The 21,719-nt window shown below is 47.1% G+C and overlaps 1 protein-coding gene and 1 long non-coding RNA gene across 2 annotated transcripts in view; one reads left to right on the top strand and one right to left on the bottom strand.

Annotated features, from left to right (window-relative positions):
- Positions 1 to 1,066: 1,066 nt before the first annotated feature.
- LOC126534304 (protein-cysteine N-palmitoyltransferase Rasp-like) overlaps positions 1,067 to 21,719 on the bottom strand; it is a 51,788-nt gene continuing 31,135 nt past the window's right edge. Inside the window, exons 6-12 of the mRNA XM_050181579.2 lie at positions 20,808 to 21,041; positions 18,879 to 18,994; positions 16,371 to 16,577; positions 10,813 to 10,848; positions 8,625 to 8,826; positions 6,753 to 6,897; positions 1,067 to 1,769 (exon numbers count right to left, since the gene is read on the bottom strand). Coding sequence (XP_050037536.1) covers positions 1,627 to 1,769; positions 6,753 to 6,897; positions 8,625 to 8,826; positions 10,813 to 10,848; positions 16,371 to 16,577; positions 18,879 to 18,994; positions 20,808 to 21,041 — 1,083 coding nt within the window. The 3' untranslated portion in view covers positions 1,067 to 1,626. The remainder of the gene's footprint in view (positions 1,770 to 6,752; positions 6,898 to 8,624; positions 8,827 to 10,812; positions 10,849 to 16,370; positions 16,578 to 18,878; positions 18,995 to 20,807; positions 21,042 to 21,719) is intronic.
- The window catches only part of LOC129385743 (uncharacterized), a 141,999-nt gene continuing 129,113 nt past the window's right edge, over positions 8,834 to 21,719 (top strand). Inside the window, exon 1 of the long non-coding RNA XR_008613279.2 lies at positions 8,834 to 9,639. This is a non-coding gene — a long non-coding RNA (uncharacterized lncRNA). The remainder of the gene's footprint in view (positions 9,640 to 21,719) is intronic.

Here is a 21,719-nt window from a genome sequence, read left to right as displayed (position 1 = left end):
TTAACAATTCGCAAAAATAAAAAAAAATGTAGTAAACGATATGATCAAGTTGACAACTCTGCAACTCAACAACGAAAAATGATATCACAATTATTTAAATTGCATCTAATAGCACATCTAGATTGGACAAAATTGATATGTTACACATCAATCTAAAGAAACTTAATAATACGCACAACGTACACATACAACAATAGTACACAACGTAAGGAATTTACATAAGATATAAATTGACATATCTAACTTATCCGCTTTGAATGATCTAAGGGTGCCGTTCACAGAACCACGATATCTGTTCTTGATGCAGAGTTGTTGATTTGGAAACTTCGTGCTTCTATTTATTTGAACTATCGAATTTTTCAAAGTTTGTTAAACAAAATTCAGACCCTAAGTCGAAATTCCGCTTTCAACAGACACTACAATTTAAAAATTTATCTCAAATGCAACGAATTTCGTTAAAATCGGTTAAAGCGTTGTCTCAGAAAAGCGTGTGTGCGTTTTACATGCATTTGAATAGGCCTCATTGATGTTAGGCCCGATCTAAAGCTCTCTCTTAAAGGTTATATTATTACGGATTCCTTGCCGCTGACGCATCGCAACGGATGTTTCCAGGGACCTTTTACGCCTCTTGGATTTAGTAGCTGCGGTGACAACGATACCTGCCTTCTTCATCGAGCGTTGCCATAGCTACAATCATGGCAGAGGCGAATGCGCGCCAAATATTTCATTATTGCGGTTCATGGGCTGCTTATGTTAGGATGCTGTAAGCAAAACCGTACGGAAATTGTAGTGCGGCGAAATTTTCTTAAGCAATACCGGCATGCGATTGTTGAATACAGGTATGCCGTTGCGTTGAATTCGTTTCGCTAACAGCGAAGCTTTTGTCGCAGCCAAACGCTTACACTCCCTTCCTGAACCGCATTGGTGTTGTGCATCGAGAGGATGCCAGCAGCGTGACTCCATGAATCTGGGTGCAGACAAAAACAAATGGTTATCCTGCTACAAACTAGTGCCGGGAAAAACTAGCGCGAACTACTATGTCGAAAATAGCCAAAACAAGCGTAGATTTGTTTTCGAAAATATTTTATTAAAAAAGGAAACATCAGACGCACACAAAAGCTTTTGTATATGTGTGCATATGCGAACAACTCATGAATCACAGTGAGCGAAGCTGTATGATAGATCCCTGACACTTTTTTTTCGAAGTCCTTTGTGCCTGGCTGGCCCGTAGCCGATATCTACCCAAGGCTGCGCGAAAGTATTTCACTCTATTCATTGGAATTATTTCAAAATAGGCGAGTGTTTCCGAACGCCCCCTAGATCCTAGCTCACTGCTACTATAGCGCCCGCTTTATCAGAGGCATGTTCATATGTAACACGCAGGCTACACGGCACCGGCTCTGCTCTGTACAAAGCGCGTGTGCCACTGCGCGCAATGCCCGCCTGTAGAACCACAATGTTCAATACACGGAAACGCGTTGCCGCTGCCACCACTGCCACTCAATAACCACCGGGAAACTCTTATACACACCTTAGCTCTAAAATATTTCTACTACTAACGATATTAATCCAATGTTAGTATACAAAAGGAGCAACATGCGATTGATGCCGTTCGAAACAGTTATGTCACGCGGTGCGGTCAAGTGTAATTGACGACCAAGCTTGATTTTGCTTGGCTACGGCCGACGCCTGCCACTCGGCCACGTCCATGGCCACGTTGCAGGCGCTGTAGAGGACCACCAAGATGGGAACCATGGGGAGAGGAAAACCTGGAAGAGACAAAAAGGGAACCTTGTTCCAACAATGAGATTTTAGGTAGTTTTTAAACGAAGTAAACGAAAAGAACAAGAGACCAAGTCTTGCGCAGCGGCGCATGAATTTCAACAGCGGCTCGGCTACAGAACATACTCAGTTGCTTTAGCCTTACGCCCGGTGTCTCTGGTGGACTTAAGTATCTTAAAATCCGATGAAAGTTCTGATACGAACCGCCACAATACTGCGATCCAGAGGCCTCGACTTTCTTATCAACAGAAAGTACGCCAAGCATGTGGGACCATCAGCCATAACGCCAAGCCTTTCAGGAGCCAGATGCGGCACGTATAGTACAGAAACTACTTTGCTGCACTAGATGCAGATGTCCCACAAAAAAATAAACATAAAAAGAGGGTTATACAAGACACAGGTTCCTCAGCAAAAAAAAGGTCAATAAAGAAACAGAAAGTGCTTTTCATAAATATACAAACTGCAGAACAGCCGTTGCTGAAAGTGGGGAGGGGGGGGGGGTGCTGGGGTTACTGGACTGGTGGAACATTTCCCCGTGCTAGTGGTGCGGTTTGACCATGGCGGGAAAGTTTATACGGCTGCAGATGTGAAAGCCGATGGCACTGTCCACCATCGTGGCCTGCGTAGATGCATCGAGTCAGGCGTATCACCAGGACGCTGGTGAGATGGTGCACAGTGGCGTAGCAAAGGGGGGGGGTGGCCTTGGGCCCCAGGTGCACAGGGCCAGTAGGGGGGGTCATATACGTCTGAAGACACCCGAAAATTGTCGATATCCTCGCCTTCCTCGACTACACCCGGGGGGGGGGGGGTGACGGAAGAACTAAGGGCCCCGGGTGCCAGACGACCTAGCTACGCCACTGATGGTGTAAGCGGCGTTGTTGATGAATCATCGTAGGAAACGCCCACAATCACACGCTTAGTACTTCCCAAGAGCGTGCCAGTCGCTTATACAGCTTCGCTGTCTTTGTTGTACCAGGGCCACAGAGTGGCATGAATCAGCGAATCGTTTTATTTTATTGTACAGAAGGCCTGAATCGCTCGCATGCTTGTAAACTTGTAACTTCTGTGCTTGCCTCTCGCTGCCCTCCTTGGGCGCTGTTTCCCAGGCGACCTTCTCCCTTCCTTTATCTTTATGTCCCTCTCACTTTCTCCTAGGGCCTCACTTTCACTATCTCTCTTATTTTCCTTTTACCTCTCTGTTTTCTTTTCTTCGAAATTTTGCGCTAAAGCGCGCCATGTTAGGTAAACACCAACTCGCCCAAGAAGAAGCCATCTTCCCCTAGGGCGAATCGGGCCATCTTCCTCTCAGCAATCACTCTCGCTCTTCCTTGATACCAAGTGACTCCAGAATCGACCAGATTAGATTCAGAATCACAGCGACCATCCGAAGATTCGGTTAGCACACCGTTTTGGAAGCAAAAGCGCTAAAGCATCGCTTTCAATGCTTCGCTTTCGGACGAAAATGCCAGTTTCAATGCTAAGCATTCTTCTTCGAGTCCAGCCGCTTTTGGCGGGTGAGCCTATCTCGCCATTTTCATTGTTCGGTCCCGGTGACGGTGCAGCCTAAAGCTGTGCTGCATGGGGGACTGGGTATCTGCATTGGGTATGTGCATTAGGTGTCTGCACTAGGGTCACTGGGTATGTGCCAACAGATAGCTCTCCTTGGTGCTTCTGCGTACTAGAGCCACTGGGGCGACGGGGTACCTGCCACGGGGCATGTGCAGGGGGTAAGCGCCCCTGTGGCTTCTGTGTTTGTGCCGCTAGGACGACGGTCCACGTGTCAGTGGGTACGTACAGTGGGCATCAGTCCACGGGGCCTCTGAGTTTGTGCAAATGGGGCGACTGGGTACGAGGCACTGGGTATGTGCAGTGGGTATGCGCCCCTGGCGGATACGCGTTCGTGCCGCTGGGGTGACTGGGTACATACTATTGGGTAGGGGCAATAGATATGTGCCTCTAAGGCGTCTGGGTTGTGCCACTGAGGCGACTTGCGAGGTGCCGCTGGGTATATGCCGTGGACCTGTGTCCCTGTAGTTACCGAGTTTGTGCAAATGGGGCAACTGGTTACGAGGCATTGGGTATGTGCCCCTGCCGAATTCGCGTTCGTGTCACTGGGGTGACTGGGTATATACCATTGGGTATGGGCAATAAATATGTGCCTCTAAGGCGTCTGGGTTGTGCCATAGTAGTACTCACAAATGTGTCAACATTGAGCAGCAGCAGATGTCCTCGTGACAAAACCCGAAGATCTGGTCGGTATCGTGTTAGCGAACGTGGCAGTCATATTATTGCTAATGCGAAAATTTTCCTCCCCATTAAGACGCATCTCAAGAACACACATTTACCTTGTCAGTAGCAAACACAAGTACCAAACACAAGTTTGGACCATATATTTGCCTTTAACCAGCTGGTCAACAATATTTTCGACTCGCTGTATCCCGCTTCGTTTTCAGAGAAACCCTTTCATAATTCGTTTGCGATGTATTTGTAGAATAACAAGAAGAAATAAACAAATAATAACATTTTAGGTCAGGTCTTTCTTATCTTGCCATTTAAAGGGTTAAGTGACTACTTGCATATCAGTATTTGACAGGGGATAGGCAATAATCGCTGACCGACATTTTCTGAGAGGTGTTCGAAAAACACTGTGGTTAGCAGATATAAAATACTTCGTTGCTCACGGGAACACGCGACAACCCTTCGCAACGAACCCATAATTCACTGACTCTTTCGATGCCGCGTTAATCTATCATAGCTACGCTGGGAATCGCAGCGCGGATAAGATATCCACGGCGACGTTAGCGTCATTTTTTTTGAATGCCGCTCCTCTAATTCCACCATGACCGACGAGACTAATGTGGCAGCTTTGTTCATTCTGCTTGCTTTGACCATGGGTAGTGCCCATACCGCGTGAACATTTTAAAGTTTTACGAAATTATTGAAGACTACGTGGGGCAGATAGCATAATTCTACTCCATGGGCAGAACAGTTAAACATGCGCACATTACTTGGACGAGAAATCCAAGCACACAATAAACTACTAATTGAAGAAAATGCACTAATTATCTTCTTCATCAATTACTCCTCGGCACATATTGCAGTTTACGATATCTAGCCAATTAGATTACAAGGCATCTACCATCTGCTGTCTGGGGGAGGTGATTTTTTAAAATTATTTGGAACTCAGGAATGATCACCTGGTACAGATATTGCCCATTTGTATCGCGTTGGCGCAACTTTTCCACTAAGGGAAACTTAACGTCCCCTGAATTTTTTTCATGCGCTGACAGATCTACTCTATTACGCTTATGTACCATGTGTTACTCATCGTCATAAAGTTTCTCACACTATTACCTAGAGGGAAATCTGGCGCTGCTGCGCTGTGGTATGCATGGGAATGCCGGTATATTGTGGATTCGGATTGGCATCGTTCTAGGAGAGCAAGCACACAGTGAAGACGTCTCTGGCTAGCGCTCTTCCGTCTGTCACAATGATTCATTTACTGCTGAAAGAGCATGCAAAAAGCTGTTTCGGCTTTGTTATTACACAAAAACGATGTTTTCTTTAATCATGACAACTTGTCATTGGTTGTGGAATTATACGGAACGCAAAAAGTATTAACGGGCAGCTAAAGTTGGAGGACAGACGACAAGGTTCGCGCTCGCTTTGGAACAGTTTGTCATCTATTATTGCTTTTCTTTGCTTGATCAGGGACAGCAGTTGAGTAAACCTAATTGAAAGATGTAAAATGGGTGAATAAGAACCTTTTTATGAAAATTTCAGTTTAAGTACGCATTATCTGCGCAGCCATATCCAGGTTTTGGACGAAGTCTTTCCCAGCACTAGCCAACACAGGCCTCGCACACCGATATACTGTCATTCCCATAACGGCACAGCGCCCGTTAGACAACTCCCATAGGCGGTGGCGCCAGACTTCCATCTAATTAATATTGTGCGAAACGCTATGCTCCTCGGGTATCTCTACCATTAGCCCAGTATTCCTGAGGTATCTTTCAAATCACATCGTTTCTTGGATTTCTGTGCTTGTCTTGACTGCTTTGGGCCTGATACGAATTGTAATTTTCAAAATAATGTTCCCTCTTTTTTCTCGCTTTTATTCAGCAACGACAAATATAGTGTACGTTGACACGGATTTCTCTGTAGCACTTAGTCCTCAAGTACGTAGCCCTGAGTAGTCTAGAAGGGTGGCTACAGTTATTGTCGTTCAAACAGCAAGCATGGCCGAAATCGATATCGTGGCGTGGTTTGGCCCTGTCTGAACTTGACACGCCCATTCGTTACATTGTGGTGAACCTTGTGGTGAAGCATCTGTTAGGGAAAATCTTCCGTCTTGGACACCGTATTTATAAGCCAGAAGTTTACAATTGCGGATGAAGTCTGGCACGTCCTCTCGTTCCTCGATATGTTTGACGTCCCCAAAGCAATACTGGCGACATCAGCTACACAGAAGAGAAGGATGTAGATTAATTTTAATTATCATGCGTTCTTTTAACATGAATCTAAATTCAAGCAGACGTGCGTCTTTTGCATTTTTGTCGCCATCGCAGTGCAGCCGCTGCAGCAGCCAATCCAATCCGCGACCTCGTGCTTAGTAGTGGAACTCCAGAGACACTGCGTGAACCACAATGGCGCCTGGTGGCAAGAACGATGCTCAGCAGGCGATGAAGGACAGCTCGACACATTTGTAACAGGCGTACCACAGTTTAATAATCCTGAAAGCTGGCAACAAAATAAGGCATTAGAAAAAGCAAGAGCCGTTCGGACTCCCATACGGAAGCCGTGTTAACAATCCACGAGATTGTGAACTACGTTCGCGTATTGGAGCCGGAACGTCTCCTCTTTATTTTGTACGCTTATTTTTGTGGTCGGTGCCCGTTATTACTCATCAGTCAACGATCATCCCCTGACCGCACGAGTTTTCGTCAAACCTCTGATTTCAAGGAGCTTACCGGTTAGGACTCTTCCCAAGATGACGAGGCATACGTCCAGCTCTGCCAAGTGGAAGAGGCAGGCACAAATGGTGAGCAGGAAGTGCGGGGATCCCAGCAAGGCCCTGGCCACTCGCATCCGCTCAGCTGACGCCACGTAGCGGCTCTGAGACAGCAGTGAACGTAAATGCCGAATACATGCGCTTGAGGTTCCTTTCTTATAGAACCCTACATTTACTGATTTTGCTTCAAATGGACGAATTGACGCTGACAGTCTTGTGGGTCTTTATAGACACCTGGCCAGTAGGTAGTCTCAAAATGCGCGTATAGATATTAAAGTGAAATTTTATCTAATTCTCCTTTACCACCAACGTGCACTACGAAGCTGACCTTAATTCTCCCCCTTTGCCAACTCCTCACCCTCCTTAAAAAATAAAAAGTCCATTAGCTTTCAAATTTTTGTGCCCCACTTCTAAAGTAATTTCAGCGTAGCAAGAAAGCGCCCCAAGATTGTCGTGTCCTGCAAAAGAACACGTTGCATGCCCTGCGCAAAATAAAATCTGCGGCAATAATACCATTCGTCGAAGATGTTGGGTTGAAAATGATCCGCGGGGGCAGCCGGTGCGGTATTATTAAGGCTGTGGAGCAAACGGGTAATTCTTGCGACTTCACGAAACTTCATGCACATTCCATATTTTCAGAGAATTCATTTCCACTTTAAAGCTAAACTTTCTTTCGGTGGTAAGTGCTACAAGAATCGCACGTCGTTCGCACAGTGGTTGGACGATATATGCAATCACATTTTCTTCATATGGACTCTTTAAAGAGAAGCGTTGTATGAAAGCCCGGACTGGTAGTCTTTCAAAAGTACGCATATGCTACCATTTCACTTCTTTCCTAAGAAATGGTTACATTCTTGTCGAACAAAACGAGGTTCACAATTTCCTTTATTACTGTAGCGGCACCGACTACATTCGTATGGCGTCAAAAATTTATAGCCTAATTGCTTCAATGTAGGTCTTGTCCGGGAAAATATCAGTAGTAAACACGCGCTTCTCATTACTTTCGAATAAAAGCTACTAATTTTTCTCTACAAACAATCAAGTAGGCACTGTTAAAACGCCGCAAAAATTAGTAATTAGCGCCCAGCACGAACAAAACAGCGTAGTGCTGAGATCTGTGCAGACAACGCGACAAATTAGCGAAGCTGCTAAGAGATTACGGTGGGGCACACGTACAGTCGGAGTTAGAAGCTCACGGACTGGGGTATCTAAGAAAACGCCGAATTTTCGAGAAAGTTGTAACTGTAGCAAGTGAAAACATATTCACCATGTTGTTCTATTATAGTCCAGTACAACCTACAAATGCGAATACCAGAATGCCTGCAGAGGCTGGGAATATGTAAAGCTTTTTTTGGATCCTTCGTTCTAGAAACTTTCGACACCAAGTGTAAGATAATGCACTATATGTTGATCTCTCGCAAAAAAAGCATAATAAATATCAGTTAGGTTATTTGAACCATGTGCACCAATCGACGCATTGCAGTATCGTCTATTATTTTTTTTTTCGACTTGATTCTTATATTTATTCGTGGCGTGATTTCCGCTTTTGTTTTATGCCTCTTAGGAACTATCATGTCTCTGTTAACTGAAGGGTCCGTGAAGCCCTTGCGCGAGCTGCGATTCTTCCTTGTACATACATACACCGTTCTGAAACAAACACTTGTAGAATTTTCTGAGATTCGTCTGTATTGTTTCCGCCGTCCCTTCATTGTCGTGCGTTGTACGCGTAGCTAACGCGGAATACCAACACAGCCAAACCTACGCCATTCGCGAAGCCCAGCACGACCTCTCGCATTGCGTTGTCACAACGACGCGTGTATAGGCGCCATACCTCGAAGTTTTTGATGGGCGTCCACTTCCTCGCCTCTATGGTGATCACCTCGAGCGCTATGCCGAGCACGCTGAGCGCGCACCAGACACCGTCACTCGTGAACATGCTGTGCCAGACCCAGGTGAAGGTGAAGGCCACCGCCGTGCCCAGCAGCAACCGGAGAACACTGCGACGGCCACCTACGATCGGCTCGTAGATGTAGCTGCAGGCACAGGTGACACAGTTATAGCAACGAGCAGGATAAGACATTATGCGGCATCTAGCACTGCGAAGTCAGGTGAGATATCTGAGCTAGACTACACCGCGTGCACCGTATACACCGTTGTACGCAGCAGCAGGGGTGACCTACGACATTCCTCCTCCTGTGAGAGACAGTTACGGCACTGCACTTATCTCTTCCATTTCTCTTTAAAAATCACTTCACACACACATTCCATCATCTTCCACCATCTACGGCATTCCATTCCGAAATCGCACCATGTGGTCCCAGCTTCAGTCTACTACATCTTACACTATTCTTTTCAAGCGAAGCCTCTATTGGCTCCCAAGTGGTCCTGCGAAAAAAAAAACAAGCCAGTTGCTCCTAGAGCAGAGCACCTGCGGGAACGGGTGGTTTGATGAGTTGACAGCAGCGCCGGCGGCCGAGCGTGAGTCATTAGCAAGGATTCCAGACGCATAGGCGTGCGCTTACACCACGCGCGCAACCAATCACAGCCGTTTCGCTTCGACAGGAGAGGGAAAGGGCAGGAAACGGCGTCGCGCGTGCTACGCCGCAATCGTTGCCATTCAATTCAGTATCGAAAAACGGATGGGACAGCCACACGTTGTGCGTTCCCCTGAGGAACGGGCAGCCTTCGACGAGTGGCGGCGAGAACTCGCCCGTGAAAGGGCTCGCCGTCGGTACGGCCGCCCGAGCTCAGGCAATCCGACAGCAACGAGAAGATGCCGAGCTGACATAGCGGAAGGCCGAAGTGATCCCGTACTGTTGCCTGTGGGTTACATAACCGTGACGAAGGTCAGTTGCATGCCGGACAAGCTTCGCTTACCCGCATTTTCCGGTAGGGGAAGGGTTGGCTATTTTTTAAAGGTTAAGCTTTCTTTGTCTCTTTCCTCAACTTTCCGCTGTTGCTGATGCTGTGGTCTTGCACGCCGCTAACGCCGGCTACGTGGAGACGTAGTTGAAGCGCACGGCACTAACGCCAGCCGCGTCGCGACGTGGTTGAGACGTGGCCATGTCACAAAAACATAACACGCTTGCGCTGTCAGTGTTTTAGTTCACGATATTTCTTTCTGAGCTGTCATTTTAGAAATTACGAGGAATAACTTTGTCAAGAATGTATGGCAAGGTATGCGCCACGTGGAGGGCCTGCGTGGCAGTGGTTCAGGATGATAAATCGCCAAGCAATGCCCGCGGCGTCGACACTGGATTTTCGGTGACACGGGGCCCTTAACACTATCGCGTTAGTACGTTACAGGAGTGTGGCACAAAGGAACGGCGATCCGAGAAGCTCGTCTCAACATTTACGCTGCGCCGCAATTGCACAATGCCGTGTGGACGCCGTAACTAGGCGTGACTCCCCACAAAGGCAGTGCAGGAGCTGTCGCGCTTGTCTCCGTGCTCACCCGCAAGGTCAACTAGGTGGGGTGAATGTTAGTGAGGGAATAGAGAGAGAGAGGAGGCAGGTTTGTGAGCTACAACCCAGAATGGCGCTGTAGCGTGCGTTTAGTGCCGAGGAGACGAATGCTCGCATAAAGCGTCGAGCGGAGCAAGAATAACACGACAAGCGGAGCAGGCAAGGTAACATTTAACATCCCGTCCCGACTGTAGTAAGCCGTCGATATATCACCACAAAATACCGTCAATGAACGCAAACAGCAGACAAATCTTCGCTTACATCGAGTCCCATAGTGCGTGGGTTTTGCATATTTTTTTGGTTCGCCTTTTCTATGTCCAATTTGAGGCCTCTTTCAAATATGAATGTTTTAGTTGTCACGAAGCTTAGCTGCGCCCCAAATAGAACCTGAAACGGTACATCGAGAGGTCGCAGAAGATATGCCTGGTTGAATTGTTTAGCCCAAAAGTGAGAGTAATTAATTGAGACACATTTCTAATAACGTTTGTGTGGCTACGCCAGGCTGTGCGTTTAAACTACAATGGGAGAAGCGTTTTGAGTGCTCCATTGCATACCTTCGAATCCACTTGTGCATGCCGCGGTCGAAATACCTGAAAAGAGGAATGCATAAAAACAATTGTGGAACCATTTTAATGTGAGATAATGAACAGCAAGGGTACCTCCTCTCTGATATTCGCCCACAGAAAGAGCAAAGAGCCAACGCCGTTTAGAGACGGATACATCAAAAATTGATTCTATGACCTAGCAGCTCAGTGGCCTAGCCACACCACGCGTGAGTTAGCTTACGAAGAATGGGCCACCTCAGGATTGAAGCTGTTTGTTGTTAGCTCAGAAAGAAAGATCCCATAAGGAGCAGGCAGGGAGGTTAGCCAGGCTGAGCCCGGTAGGTTAGCCTGCACTGGGAAAGGCGCAAAGGGCACTGAAAGAGGAAAATTAAGAAAGAAGTTCACATTTTGCAGTGTTACACAAACAAGTGTTCATTGCTGAGTCACTCACAGGCGGTCATACAGCGTAGTGCGTTTCAAGAAACGCACCAGCGCCTTTGTGGCCTTGTACATTGCAGACGCATGACGCCACGGGTCCAAGACCTTCTCCTCTGTGAAAGGCCTAGACGTTTAAGTGCCCCAAAACTGTGTGAAGGTCACTACTCTCATCCTCGTATGCGGGGCTGTCACATAGGAGATGTTTGGTCGTTTCTTCGACGCCACATGTGCTGCAATTGGAACTGTTCGCCATTCCGATTCGGAATGCGCCGGCGTTTGTGAAAGAAACTCCTACTCGCAGCCGGCACTGTAACGTTTCTTCCCGTTACATATAACCTGGTAAAAGTTTTAATCTCATGTGCGGGTCCATGACATATAGGCGGCGGTTGGTTAACTCCCGTGTGTTCAATTTCCCTAGAGTAATAATGTGGGCAAGACTGCTGAGGTGCCGCGCTGCATCCGTTCTCGACAATGGCATCGAGATGCTTTAACATTCACCATGTGCCACAGGGGCAACTTTTTTGGCACTGTCATTTCCAGTACTGTTGCAGTGTCCAGGTAGCCACTGAAATAAAATGCTGTGGCCTCTGTGCACCGCTTGATGGTAGCGTAATAGTGTGTCTGCTACCACTTGTTCATGTGGGCTGTGGGGCAGAGTTGATAAGAGTGATTGAAGGGCTGCCTTTGAGTCCCAGAATGTAGCCCAGTGATTTGGTGACTGTTGCTGCACATATAGCAAAGCGCTACGGAAGGCAGAAAATTCCAACTCTGTCGATGTTGTGACGTGGCTGATTTTGATCGTCTTGCAGAGTGACATCTACGGAATGACTACCGCATCAATAGAGCTGGTTAGAGGCGAAAATCCATCTGTATAAATGTGAACTCGATTAGAGTATGAATCATGCAGCAGATGTAAAGTGACTTGATTCAGCGCACAAGTAGGTAAGTCCGACATCTTTGCGACTCCTGGAATAGAAAGCCACACTTATGACTGCCGGAGACAGCACAAAGGACAAGGTGATCTTGCTGCAGGCGTAAAATCGGATGGAAGAGAGGATCGGTACGAGGCTACAATACGCGAAAAAGTTGCCTCTCGTCTACCTTGCGAGGGAAAACCAAGGTGTTGACAGGGGAGTCGGGTAAGGTGATGAAGATGACTTCTAAGGGCGTCTGTGGCGATGCACGTACTCATGGCATGTTCTCTAGTGATGGTAAATATTGTGGCTGTCGAAGCGCGTCGCGATAGATCCAGACAGGTTCTAAGCATTTGAGCTTGCATGCTCTCAAGCAGTCTGAGATTTGTCCTCCGAGTGCTTGAGAACACGGGAGTACTCTAATGAAAGAAACCCATAAAGAGTGCTTTCCACAGTTGGAGCGTGCACTGTAAAAGTGTTTACACCCTCAAAGGTGTTTTCGTATCGCACTGGTAACACCCTTACCTTTAGGGCCTTACAAAAATTTATACACGACAACGAAGCTCTAACCAGACGTGTGACAACAAAAGACACAGCTGAAAACTATTTAGTCCTTCTGAGAGCCTTGGGCGCACCGAAATATCCAACAGAAAGGAGAGTTTCATCTCTCCCTGTGAAATTCTCTTGTCGGATATTTCAGAGTGCCCAAGGATGTCAGAATGATTGAATAGTTTTCAAATACGTCTTTTCTCTTCGCAGGTATACGTAGAGCTTCGTTGTCGGCCTCTAAATTTTTGTAAGGCGCTAACGGTATTTCCAATGTGGCAAGAAGGCACCCTTAAGCTTGTAAAAATTTTTACAGTGTAGAGCGCAACGACAGTCCCCATGCTTTTCTAGCGATGGCGTTGAAATGGTGACTGATTGATAGGAGTGTCTTCCTTCGGTAGGATACATGGGGGCTCCTGGAGAGGTTGTGGTCGACAATTGTCCTTAAATCAATGGGTTCTTTTGTACAAGATTGGCAGGCTCTTAATTGACACCGGGTATCTAGTCATCTATTTTCGTGTACATGGGACTAATGCGCATTTTCCTCTTGAAACTCCGAGTCCTTGTTTCTGAAGATAAGCAGGCGTCATCGTTGGAGCATTTCGTAACCTTGCGCGAACCTACTGGCGAGTTACTCCTGAAGCCCAGATGCAGATGTAATGCGCGTAAATGGGAAGACTGACCGACTGTGGCAGGGGTTCCGCCAGCCCAATCAGAGTCAAGTTGAAAAAAACCTGGCTCAAAACACCACCTTGTGGAAATCCACGACTGGTGTAGTGGTCGGTAGTTTCACCATCCTCGGTGAATATGAAGAAGCTCATTTTGTGTCAGGTAGCTCTGAATCTACCGAAAAGTGCGGCCTCCGATTGCGGCACCCACGAGCGCGTCAAGAATGGCTTCGTGAGAAACATAATCATAAGCGCCCCTCACATCTAAAGATAGCGCTACAGTGAGGCGTTTGGATGATTTCTGTTGAATCGAAGACACAAAATCAATGACGTTGTCGACTGACGAAGGGCCTCGTCGAGAACTTGTCATCGCGACGGGATAAACATTTTAATGTTCAAGAAACAAGTCGAGGTGTGTGAGGATCACCCTTTCCATCAACTCGCCAACACAGCTGGCGTGCGGTCGATATGACGTCAGTTCAAGGGGGCACTTTCCTTGCTTTAATATTGGGGCAAGATGGCTATGCTTCCACTCAGAGGGAACAACTCCGTCACTCCACGAGACGTCCGGTTGAATAGAAACACCTGCAAATGGCTAGAGCAGCTTCAAGTTCTTCTATGGAAAAAGGTTCGTCCATTGCCGAAATTTCCATGAAGTGAATTTCGTACAATTCGAGACCTTTTACTAGCACTTAGTCACCTGCAATTGCCTCATAAGAGTCTTCTTCAACATCAACTTCTCAACAGCCTTGGTGGAGAGTCAGTGCTTTAAAGGGGTGGCGTGGCTACAATGACGGCAATGTAAGTAGGAATACGGTCACTTCCACGTGTTTCTAAGACAGTAAACCAGTGGAAGCTCGAAGTAAGGCACCGCGACACCAAACTCAGGTCTAGGCCCTTTCAAGAATGTTGGGATGCCGTCATTCAATAGGCAGAGGTCATGTTCCAAAGTAAAAGATCCAAGATTTCTGCCCCAAATTGGGTTATGAGCGTTAAAATGTGCCGGTGAACTGCAAGTTTCGAGTGCGCATAGTTGAATTGCAGAAATTCAGATGTTCATGTGGAGCATATGGGTCCAGCTTCTGTTGCTCTGCCTTTGTCATTCTTCTTGTCTGTTTTATTCACTAGGCCAAACGGCAGGTGAAAGTGTGTGGTCGCTTCTGGTTCACACAGATCTCCCGAAAGGGGCGGTGAGTTTGCACCCGCTATTAGCCGAAACGTCTGAGTAGGTATATAATCTCTACTGGATTTGCTATTTGTAAATAGCAGGGGCTTTCAGCTTTTCACGATCAACGAGAAAATAGACGTCATTATGCACATACAGTTTCGTAACAACAGTTGAATAACACGCTGGCGACTGCGATAGTGACGGAATGCCGAAAAATTACAATTCCCTCACCCCCGAATGTTTAGGATGAACACAGTTTCCAATTGGAGTGAGTCGCATGTATTCCGCTATTCTTTTTTTGTTTTTATTTATTGGGTAATGCAAATACGTGGATTCGGCCTCAAATAAAGCTTGCCACCAAATTACAAGGTACAGTTTTATTTTTCCAACGTTGTGCCTGTAGTGCATCACTATTTCTGCGATGCTTGACTCAGCATTGAGATTAGTTGCGACGAGCAAAGTGGGGACACGCATCGATGGACTTGGAAAACAACGAAGGGAATACTGCTCGAAGCAATGCACGTGCACAAAGCCACGAAGTCTACACTAGGCTGCTGTCGTCATTCTGCTGTCGTCATGCCGCTGTTGCCGTTCACGTTGTCGTGATTCCGATGTCGTCATGTCACCTTGGTCGCACTGCCGTCGCTGTTTGGCCGTCATCAGTTCCATCGTCAGCACTCTTTTCGTATTTGTCGTCATGCCGTCATGCTGTCTATTTTAATTACTTACATCATACTGCAGACCTTGTGGCCCAAGGAGGAGGGGCCATGTACACTGGTAAATATGCACACAACAAGCTACAACGCCAATTCTGTGATGCTGTATCAAAACATGTCGATGATAATTTTGGGCCGCCGTCCTCAAACACCGCTATCGACATCAACAGTATAATTCGAAAGTATTGCAGGTTGAAATAGAGGCTATTCGTTTCCTTTGACAATCATGTTTCACGGTTTCTGCAACAACTTTTTCTTTTAGCAGATGCGCTACTTTTTAGGTAGAGCATGTTAGTCCAGAGCATCATGGTGCAAGTACGAATAAACTGGCAACCCGGCTTGTAAACAGAGGCTTCAGTCGTTGTTTGTTAACGATGCTTCATCTTCCTTTGCTGGCGCAAATTTCGAAGCAATTCTATTTTTTCCGAACGTAGGAGGCAAAAATACTTAGCGCACATGCGTTATCGCTGCGAATCATGGTATTTGAATTGCAACAGCTTGTTTTATGGCGTCACTTTAAAAAATCGCGAAGCCTTCGGAATCAATGAGGACGAAATCAAATACATGTACTAACCATTATCTCCATAGTGGCTGAATCACCATGCTTTCAGCTCACGTAGCCAATAGCGCCAGAGTTCTCTGCTGTAGAAAAGTCTATGGTGACGCGCAGGCGAGCTGCGCCAAGTATTAGTGGGTTTACAGCACAGTAAATTAAATCTTGCACATGCTTCACAATATGCATCTGTGTGTGCCGAGGCCTTACCCATGGGGAACTTGAGCTGGTGGCATGCGCTACAATCGCTGGCCGCTAAATATGGTGCTTAGGAATGAACCATAATGACTGGATGTGCCATAAAAAATGACCAGGGCCAAAAGTGAGTAAAAGACGAGTCGCGTCTATCATATTACATACATAGATTACATGAAATACGTGAAAGTAAAGGGAGGCCACATGCTCTCCTGCGTATATCCCACTGAAAAGTAGTGTAAGAAAAGCCCCCCCCCCCCCCCCATCCCCATTCTCAAGTTTTCTCCTTTTAAGGAATCGCATTGCCTAGAGAGCCTTGGTTATTTACGTCATTTCTTCAAAGAACCAACCGGCAGAAATTCCACTCACCTCCAGAAGTGCGAGCACCTGTGCATTATGGCTATGCACGGAGAATGTGGCGGGATTTCGATGCCTTCCGCGTTGGCCACCGCGCCGGCAAAGCCGTAGGTGAACCGGTAGCGCATGTAGAACATAAATAGCAGGGATGCGACGTAGCCGATCAAAGTGAACTGGTCCAGTCTCTCGGCCATCCAGGGCCATTCAGCCATCGCGGAACTGCAAGCCCAGAGAACACACACACACAAAAAGATACGATTGCAGGTAAAGTTTCCCGATAGAGGGAGAGAGAGAGAGTGAGAGGCGATCACGTAAATGGAAGCAGCAGTGGGCGGTAGACTGGTTTTCAATCATGGCGATTGTTTCACCGCATGAAATTACTAAGGAAAACATAATGGCGAGAAGTACTACTTGATCATAGACCCTTCATAGACGTGTCCAGCACCGAAGATCCAATTCTAAGTTGCAAAGCAAGGTCATAAATGCAGAAAACGCCTTGTAAGAAAACAAAAAAAGATATCGAAATCCAAAGAATATGTTGATGTCTATGAGAAGCGAAGCTTTCCTAAAGCGGTTATTTAAATCCAATATATAAAGCTAAATGCTATGCCTGCCATTGTCCTTCCTGTCATTCTGTGCAACGTGTGCACTAATCCAGTGTTTATGTTTATGAACCTCCCAGGTCACCTCTTTAATTTCCGGCAATGTTTGGCGATATGCAACACACCGTTCACAAGCTATGCCGAAATTCAAAGAGCAGTTCATGCGAATGCACGCCGTGAGAACGTCGACCAAGTGATGCCATGAAGGCCAAGGCAAGGAAAAACGGCGGTGTAGAGGCCTAAGAATGTGTTTTTTTTAATGTACGTAGATGTATTCACAACTAGAGAATGATACACGACATATGCTATGGAGAAACGATGTAAAGCGAAGAGGTGATGTACAAAAATATGTCACTGCACGTAGCACGACTGCCTCACCAAGACACTTAAGCACAAGGGCCCGGAAGCACGCGCCATACCAGTCGCTACTACCGCAGCATCAGCCTCTCGCGAGAGGATGTGCTGCGAATATCGTGGGCTTATAACGCGAAATAAATCGGCAGCTTGTTAAAAAATTTAAGACTGATTTATGATCCAAAATTGGTTCTGCTCTAAGAAACTATACCGGATGAAGGCTAATGTGGCATCAGTATGCTATAGGAAAGTGCTATTTTCGTTCATCTTCCGCTTCTCGACACTCCACTGAGACGTGGAGAACGGTCAGCTTGTCACCACACTTGCCACGCAAGGGAGGTTCACTACCGGCCAACAAGTACCGGTGTAAGGTTCTATTTTATAAGGCCAGCTTCATTCCCAAATCGGTGGCCTAATCGAAGCACCAGCCGCAGCCACGATCAGCAAGGTTGGGCGGTGTTCCAAAAGAAAGCTTAGCTTTGAACTTATTCGTGCATATCGTCCTCGCTCCTCAATCCTCAGTACCGTTCAGTGGCAGGATATGTCTGCACAAGCTAGGGTTTTCAAAGAAAACGTTGAACACCACACAACGCATGTTTTCTACAAGCCGAGGCGAAACCTCAGAAGTCTTGTGCATCTCAGCAATGGTCCGGGCACTTAGTGTGGTGACTAACGGACTGCGACGTTCCGCTGCGCATTACAGAAATCTTGGGCTTGATTCCGGATCAAACCGGCCGCGTTGAGATGGAGGCGGAGTGAAAAAGCGTTAGACCTTTTAGATTTGAGCGTACGCTCAGATCATCCTCTCCGAGTTAACCTGGAGCGCTGCACGGTGGAATCGCTCATAATCCACATTGTTTCTTTGGAACAATAAGTGCGCCTAATGATTCAATAAATAAGAATTTAATTAATAAGTTCTATTAATGCTCTTGCATCTTCAGTCACTGAGTTGGTTAGAAGCTGCTCATTCTTTTTTTTCTTCAGCCACAACGTACTTCGCCATGTGCCAGAGCATTGGAAAAGGCTGTGCAAAGTATCAAGTGCACGTTAAGATTGGTATGTGCTTAATGACAACAAAAACGACGCATTTTAACCTTTGGTAGAGTCGTCCGTGGCTACGATACTTCGCACTAGTGATGTTGCTGACAGTGAATTGCATCATGACAGAGTTAGAGGTTTCGCTTGCAGGAGAGCCACTCCTTCGTCCCTCAATAGCTTAGGACGCAAAGCGCACGAGAGAAACGGTTTGTTAAACGGCAAATTTACAAGCTCCTGAAGCTTTGTATGTGAAGCGGCTCCCGGGTACGCATCGGGCACGGATTATTTAGGCGAGATATGATTCATTTTCTATCATGCGACACGCAGAGTATCGGATGCTTGCGAAAGTGGTGGCGTAGGCCCGTGCGATTCGATCACTAAGGTCAACGGGATAGAAAATGTGAAGGCACTCATTCCAAACTACGACCATACTGCTTCAACTTTGGGCGGTCGTCATGGCCGATGCGCTTCCGGAAAACGACAAAACGACCAAAGCATTCGAATTCGCTGTAAGTAGTACACATACCTGTACCAGAAGTGAGTAGCTAGTTCCATGAGGAAGAAGTGGGCGCCGGAACGAAGTAACCTCCCGATGGCGCCAGCAGTCACCCGCACCGTGCATGGGGGTCTCGTCTTGTTCAGCTGCGTGGAGGAACACACTTACTTCTTAAGAACAGCCGGACAGCTTTGTGTTGAACAACGCGCGGGAAATAATTTGGTGAGATGTTTAGAAAAGCGCGGGCTGCGTGAAACTGTGACAATGTGCAGAATTGAACATTCGCGTGCTCTGCACGCAATGGGGTGGTATAATCAGATGATCAAGACAGACTTTTTAATGAGAAAGCATTACATGCTGCACTACGTGAAAATCCGGCATGGTAGTCGGCGGCGAGACCGAATGATGGTACCGAAAATGACCGACATCAAAGGGTAAAACCACAGAAAGAAATACTCGGACTGATGTCAAACTTCCTAGGGAAGTTCCTGTAACCGAAGTAAATAATTGCTTTCAAAAACAATATTAGGTAACTTTTGGTCTGGGTGGGAATCGAACCCGAGCCTCAGGGACACGAGGCGAGCGTGCTTTTCCGCCGCCACGGTGGCTCCGCGGTTTTGGATGTGGTGCCCAGTGCGTGCTTCTCTGTGCACGTCACGTCGCAGCCCTCTGGGTGACTAAACGTGCGGCCTGGAGAGTGTATCGTTGAGCACGTGACGGCGCAACATCAATGTCCAATTTAATCCCGCTGAGCTGTCCTTCGAGTTATGAACTCCTAGCGGGCCCGCGAGCGTGTTCAGACGCTCGGTGCGTTTCCATTTGACCTTACCATGGCCAAAATGACCATTACGATTACCAAAGATTTACAATAATTATTTGCATGGTTAAACGTTACCCTTACTGTGTTCTACAATCTGCGTATGCCCAGGTAGTCGCTTGTGTCGACGTGTGACTTAGCGGCACTTGAACCGTTTAAAGGATCGCGACTAAGAATCAGACCCGCTTTAGTTGTGCCACGCTTCAAATGTGTGCGCGCGTTGACGCTACTCTAGACCTCGCACTGAGTAGCAAATGCACAGTCCTCTTGTCTTGCATCTCAGCACGTCGACCCTTCCCTCGGTTCGGGCGACGTATAGCGACAACGCTTAGCAGCTGCTCAGTGATGCTTACGGGTTTTCGAATTGTAGGCAGGGTGTGCTCCCCTGTGATCTATCAGAAGCTGACTGACGGGGGACCTTACTAGGACATGGTTTATGAAGGAAGAGGGGAGGCAACCTTACACCGCTTGGCGTAAAACTCGCAACGCTAAGCTAGACACGCTATCTTTTGTATGCTAGGGTGGAGAAACATATGGCGTCATGACGAAGCACCTCCTCCTAACACCACCGGCGACGGTGCAGAGGCTAGCTACCATGGCAACTGACGACGACGCGAGAAATCCGGAGGGCAACTACAGAAAGTGTCGCACTAAGCGTTAATTGACATATAGTAAAAAATATTGAAAGGAACTCCCTTATTTTTGACGATCTAGAACCACGGTGACAAAAAAGACGTGTCTTGTGCATATATCACGATCACTGTATACATTAGATAGATGAAACACAACTACTCCGCTTGCACTAATTCCCCTGTTCCCTTAACAAGGCAGCCCGATGCGCTACCCATTCAACCATGGGCCGTTCAGAGACCCAGGTTGGAGGGAAATGGTTAGGGACACAGATATACAGGCAGATACACAGATAGATTCAAATAAAGATAGATACATAGGAAGTCGTCCCCCGATAAGTGCGTCAAGTATGTGAAGAATGCTAACCGCATTAAAAGCGCCGTAACGTAATGGTGAGCTTGTGCATTCGAGAGCTCATTACCCATGGTCCCGAAATCTTTAACTTCCGGGAGCTTTGCGGGATCTATGACAGTCTGAAGCTCCGAAACAAAGTGGCAATAGCTCTGACATACTTGAGCTACGAAGTCGTCGTAGTTCTGCGGTGGTCCCAGGTAGACTGTGGGTAGGTAGAGGAAGTACGCCAGCGACTGCCAGTAAGGCGGCCACCCGCTTTGGTTGTCATCGCTGCGCTTCTCGCGTTTGGCTCGAATGTAGTCCAGGCTAAAGCTGAGTCCGCGCATGAGGTTCCAGTGAAAGCCGACGAAGGCTGCCCTGTAAGGCATCAGGCCGTACCTGGGATACATGTACTGAAGAAGAAGAAAAGATGTACAGTTACCGAACACACAGATTGCCACAAAACCACAGAAGAAAAAAAAATGTAGCCAGACCTTTCAATTTGTTAGTGCTTAGAGTCCTGGCCCCTAAACAAGAGTTCACCTCATTTATCCCATTTGCAGCAACTGACCTACCTTCGAAATCAATGCCGTCCTGCGCAATGCCGTAGGATGGCAATGGATGCCGTCCTCCATACAACAGATTTGCCACCAGCAGAACTCTGGCGGCAAATCTGAGCAACTTGCCTGTTTACTCTTACTCTAGCTTAAAAGCTTTGCGGATGTAACGGTAGCTTCTTGCACCGATCATTTATAAAAGGACATATGTAAAATTATTCATGCAAGTTAAACTGTCGGGTTTAGCGCCACAAAACTGAACAGTGCGTCATCGGGGACACCGTAACGGAGGCCTCCTAATTTTGACCACTGTGAGCATAAAAATATAAGTACAGGGAATTTATGTACTAAGCCCCCAACTGAATGCGGCCGCCATTGCTGGGAATGGATCTCACCAAGTCATGCGCCGCAGCAGAAAGCCATAGCCGCTGAGCCACTGGCGTGAATGACGTGCATCGCGATGTTACCGTCACTTCCGCAAAGCTTCCTACTCGAGGGTGAATTTATCGCAGCATAAAAGGTTTCGTGAAAGCA

The sequence above is a fragment of the Dermacentor andersoni genome, chromosome 7 (genome assembly GCF_023375885.2).
Source record: "Dermacentor andersoni chromosome 7, qqDerAnde1_hic_scaffold, whole genome shotgun sequence".
NCBI lineage: Eukaryota > Metazoa > Arthropoda > Arachnida > Ixodida > Ixodidae > Dermacentor > Dermacentor andersoni.
Note: the sequence above shows the minus strand (reverse complement) of the source record. Positions and strands in the feature narration are given on the sequence as shown.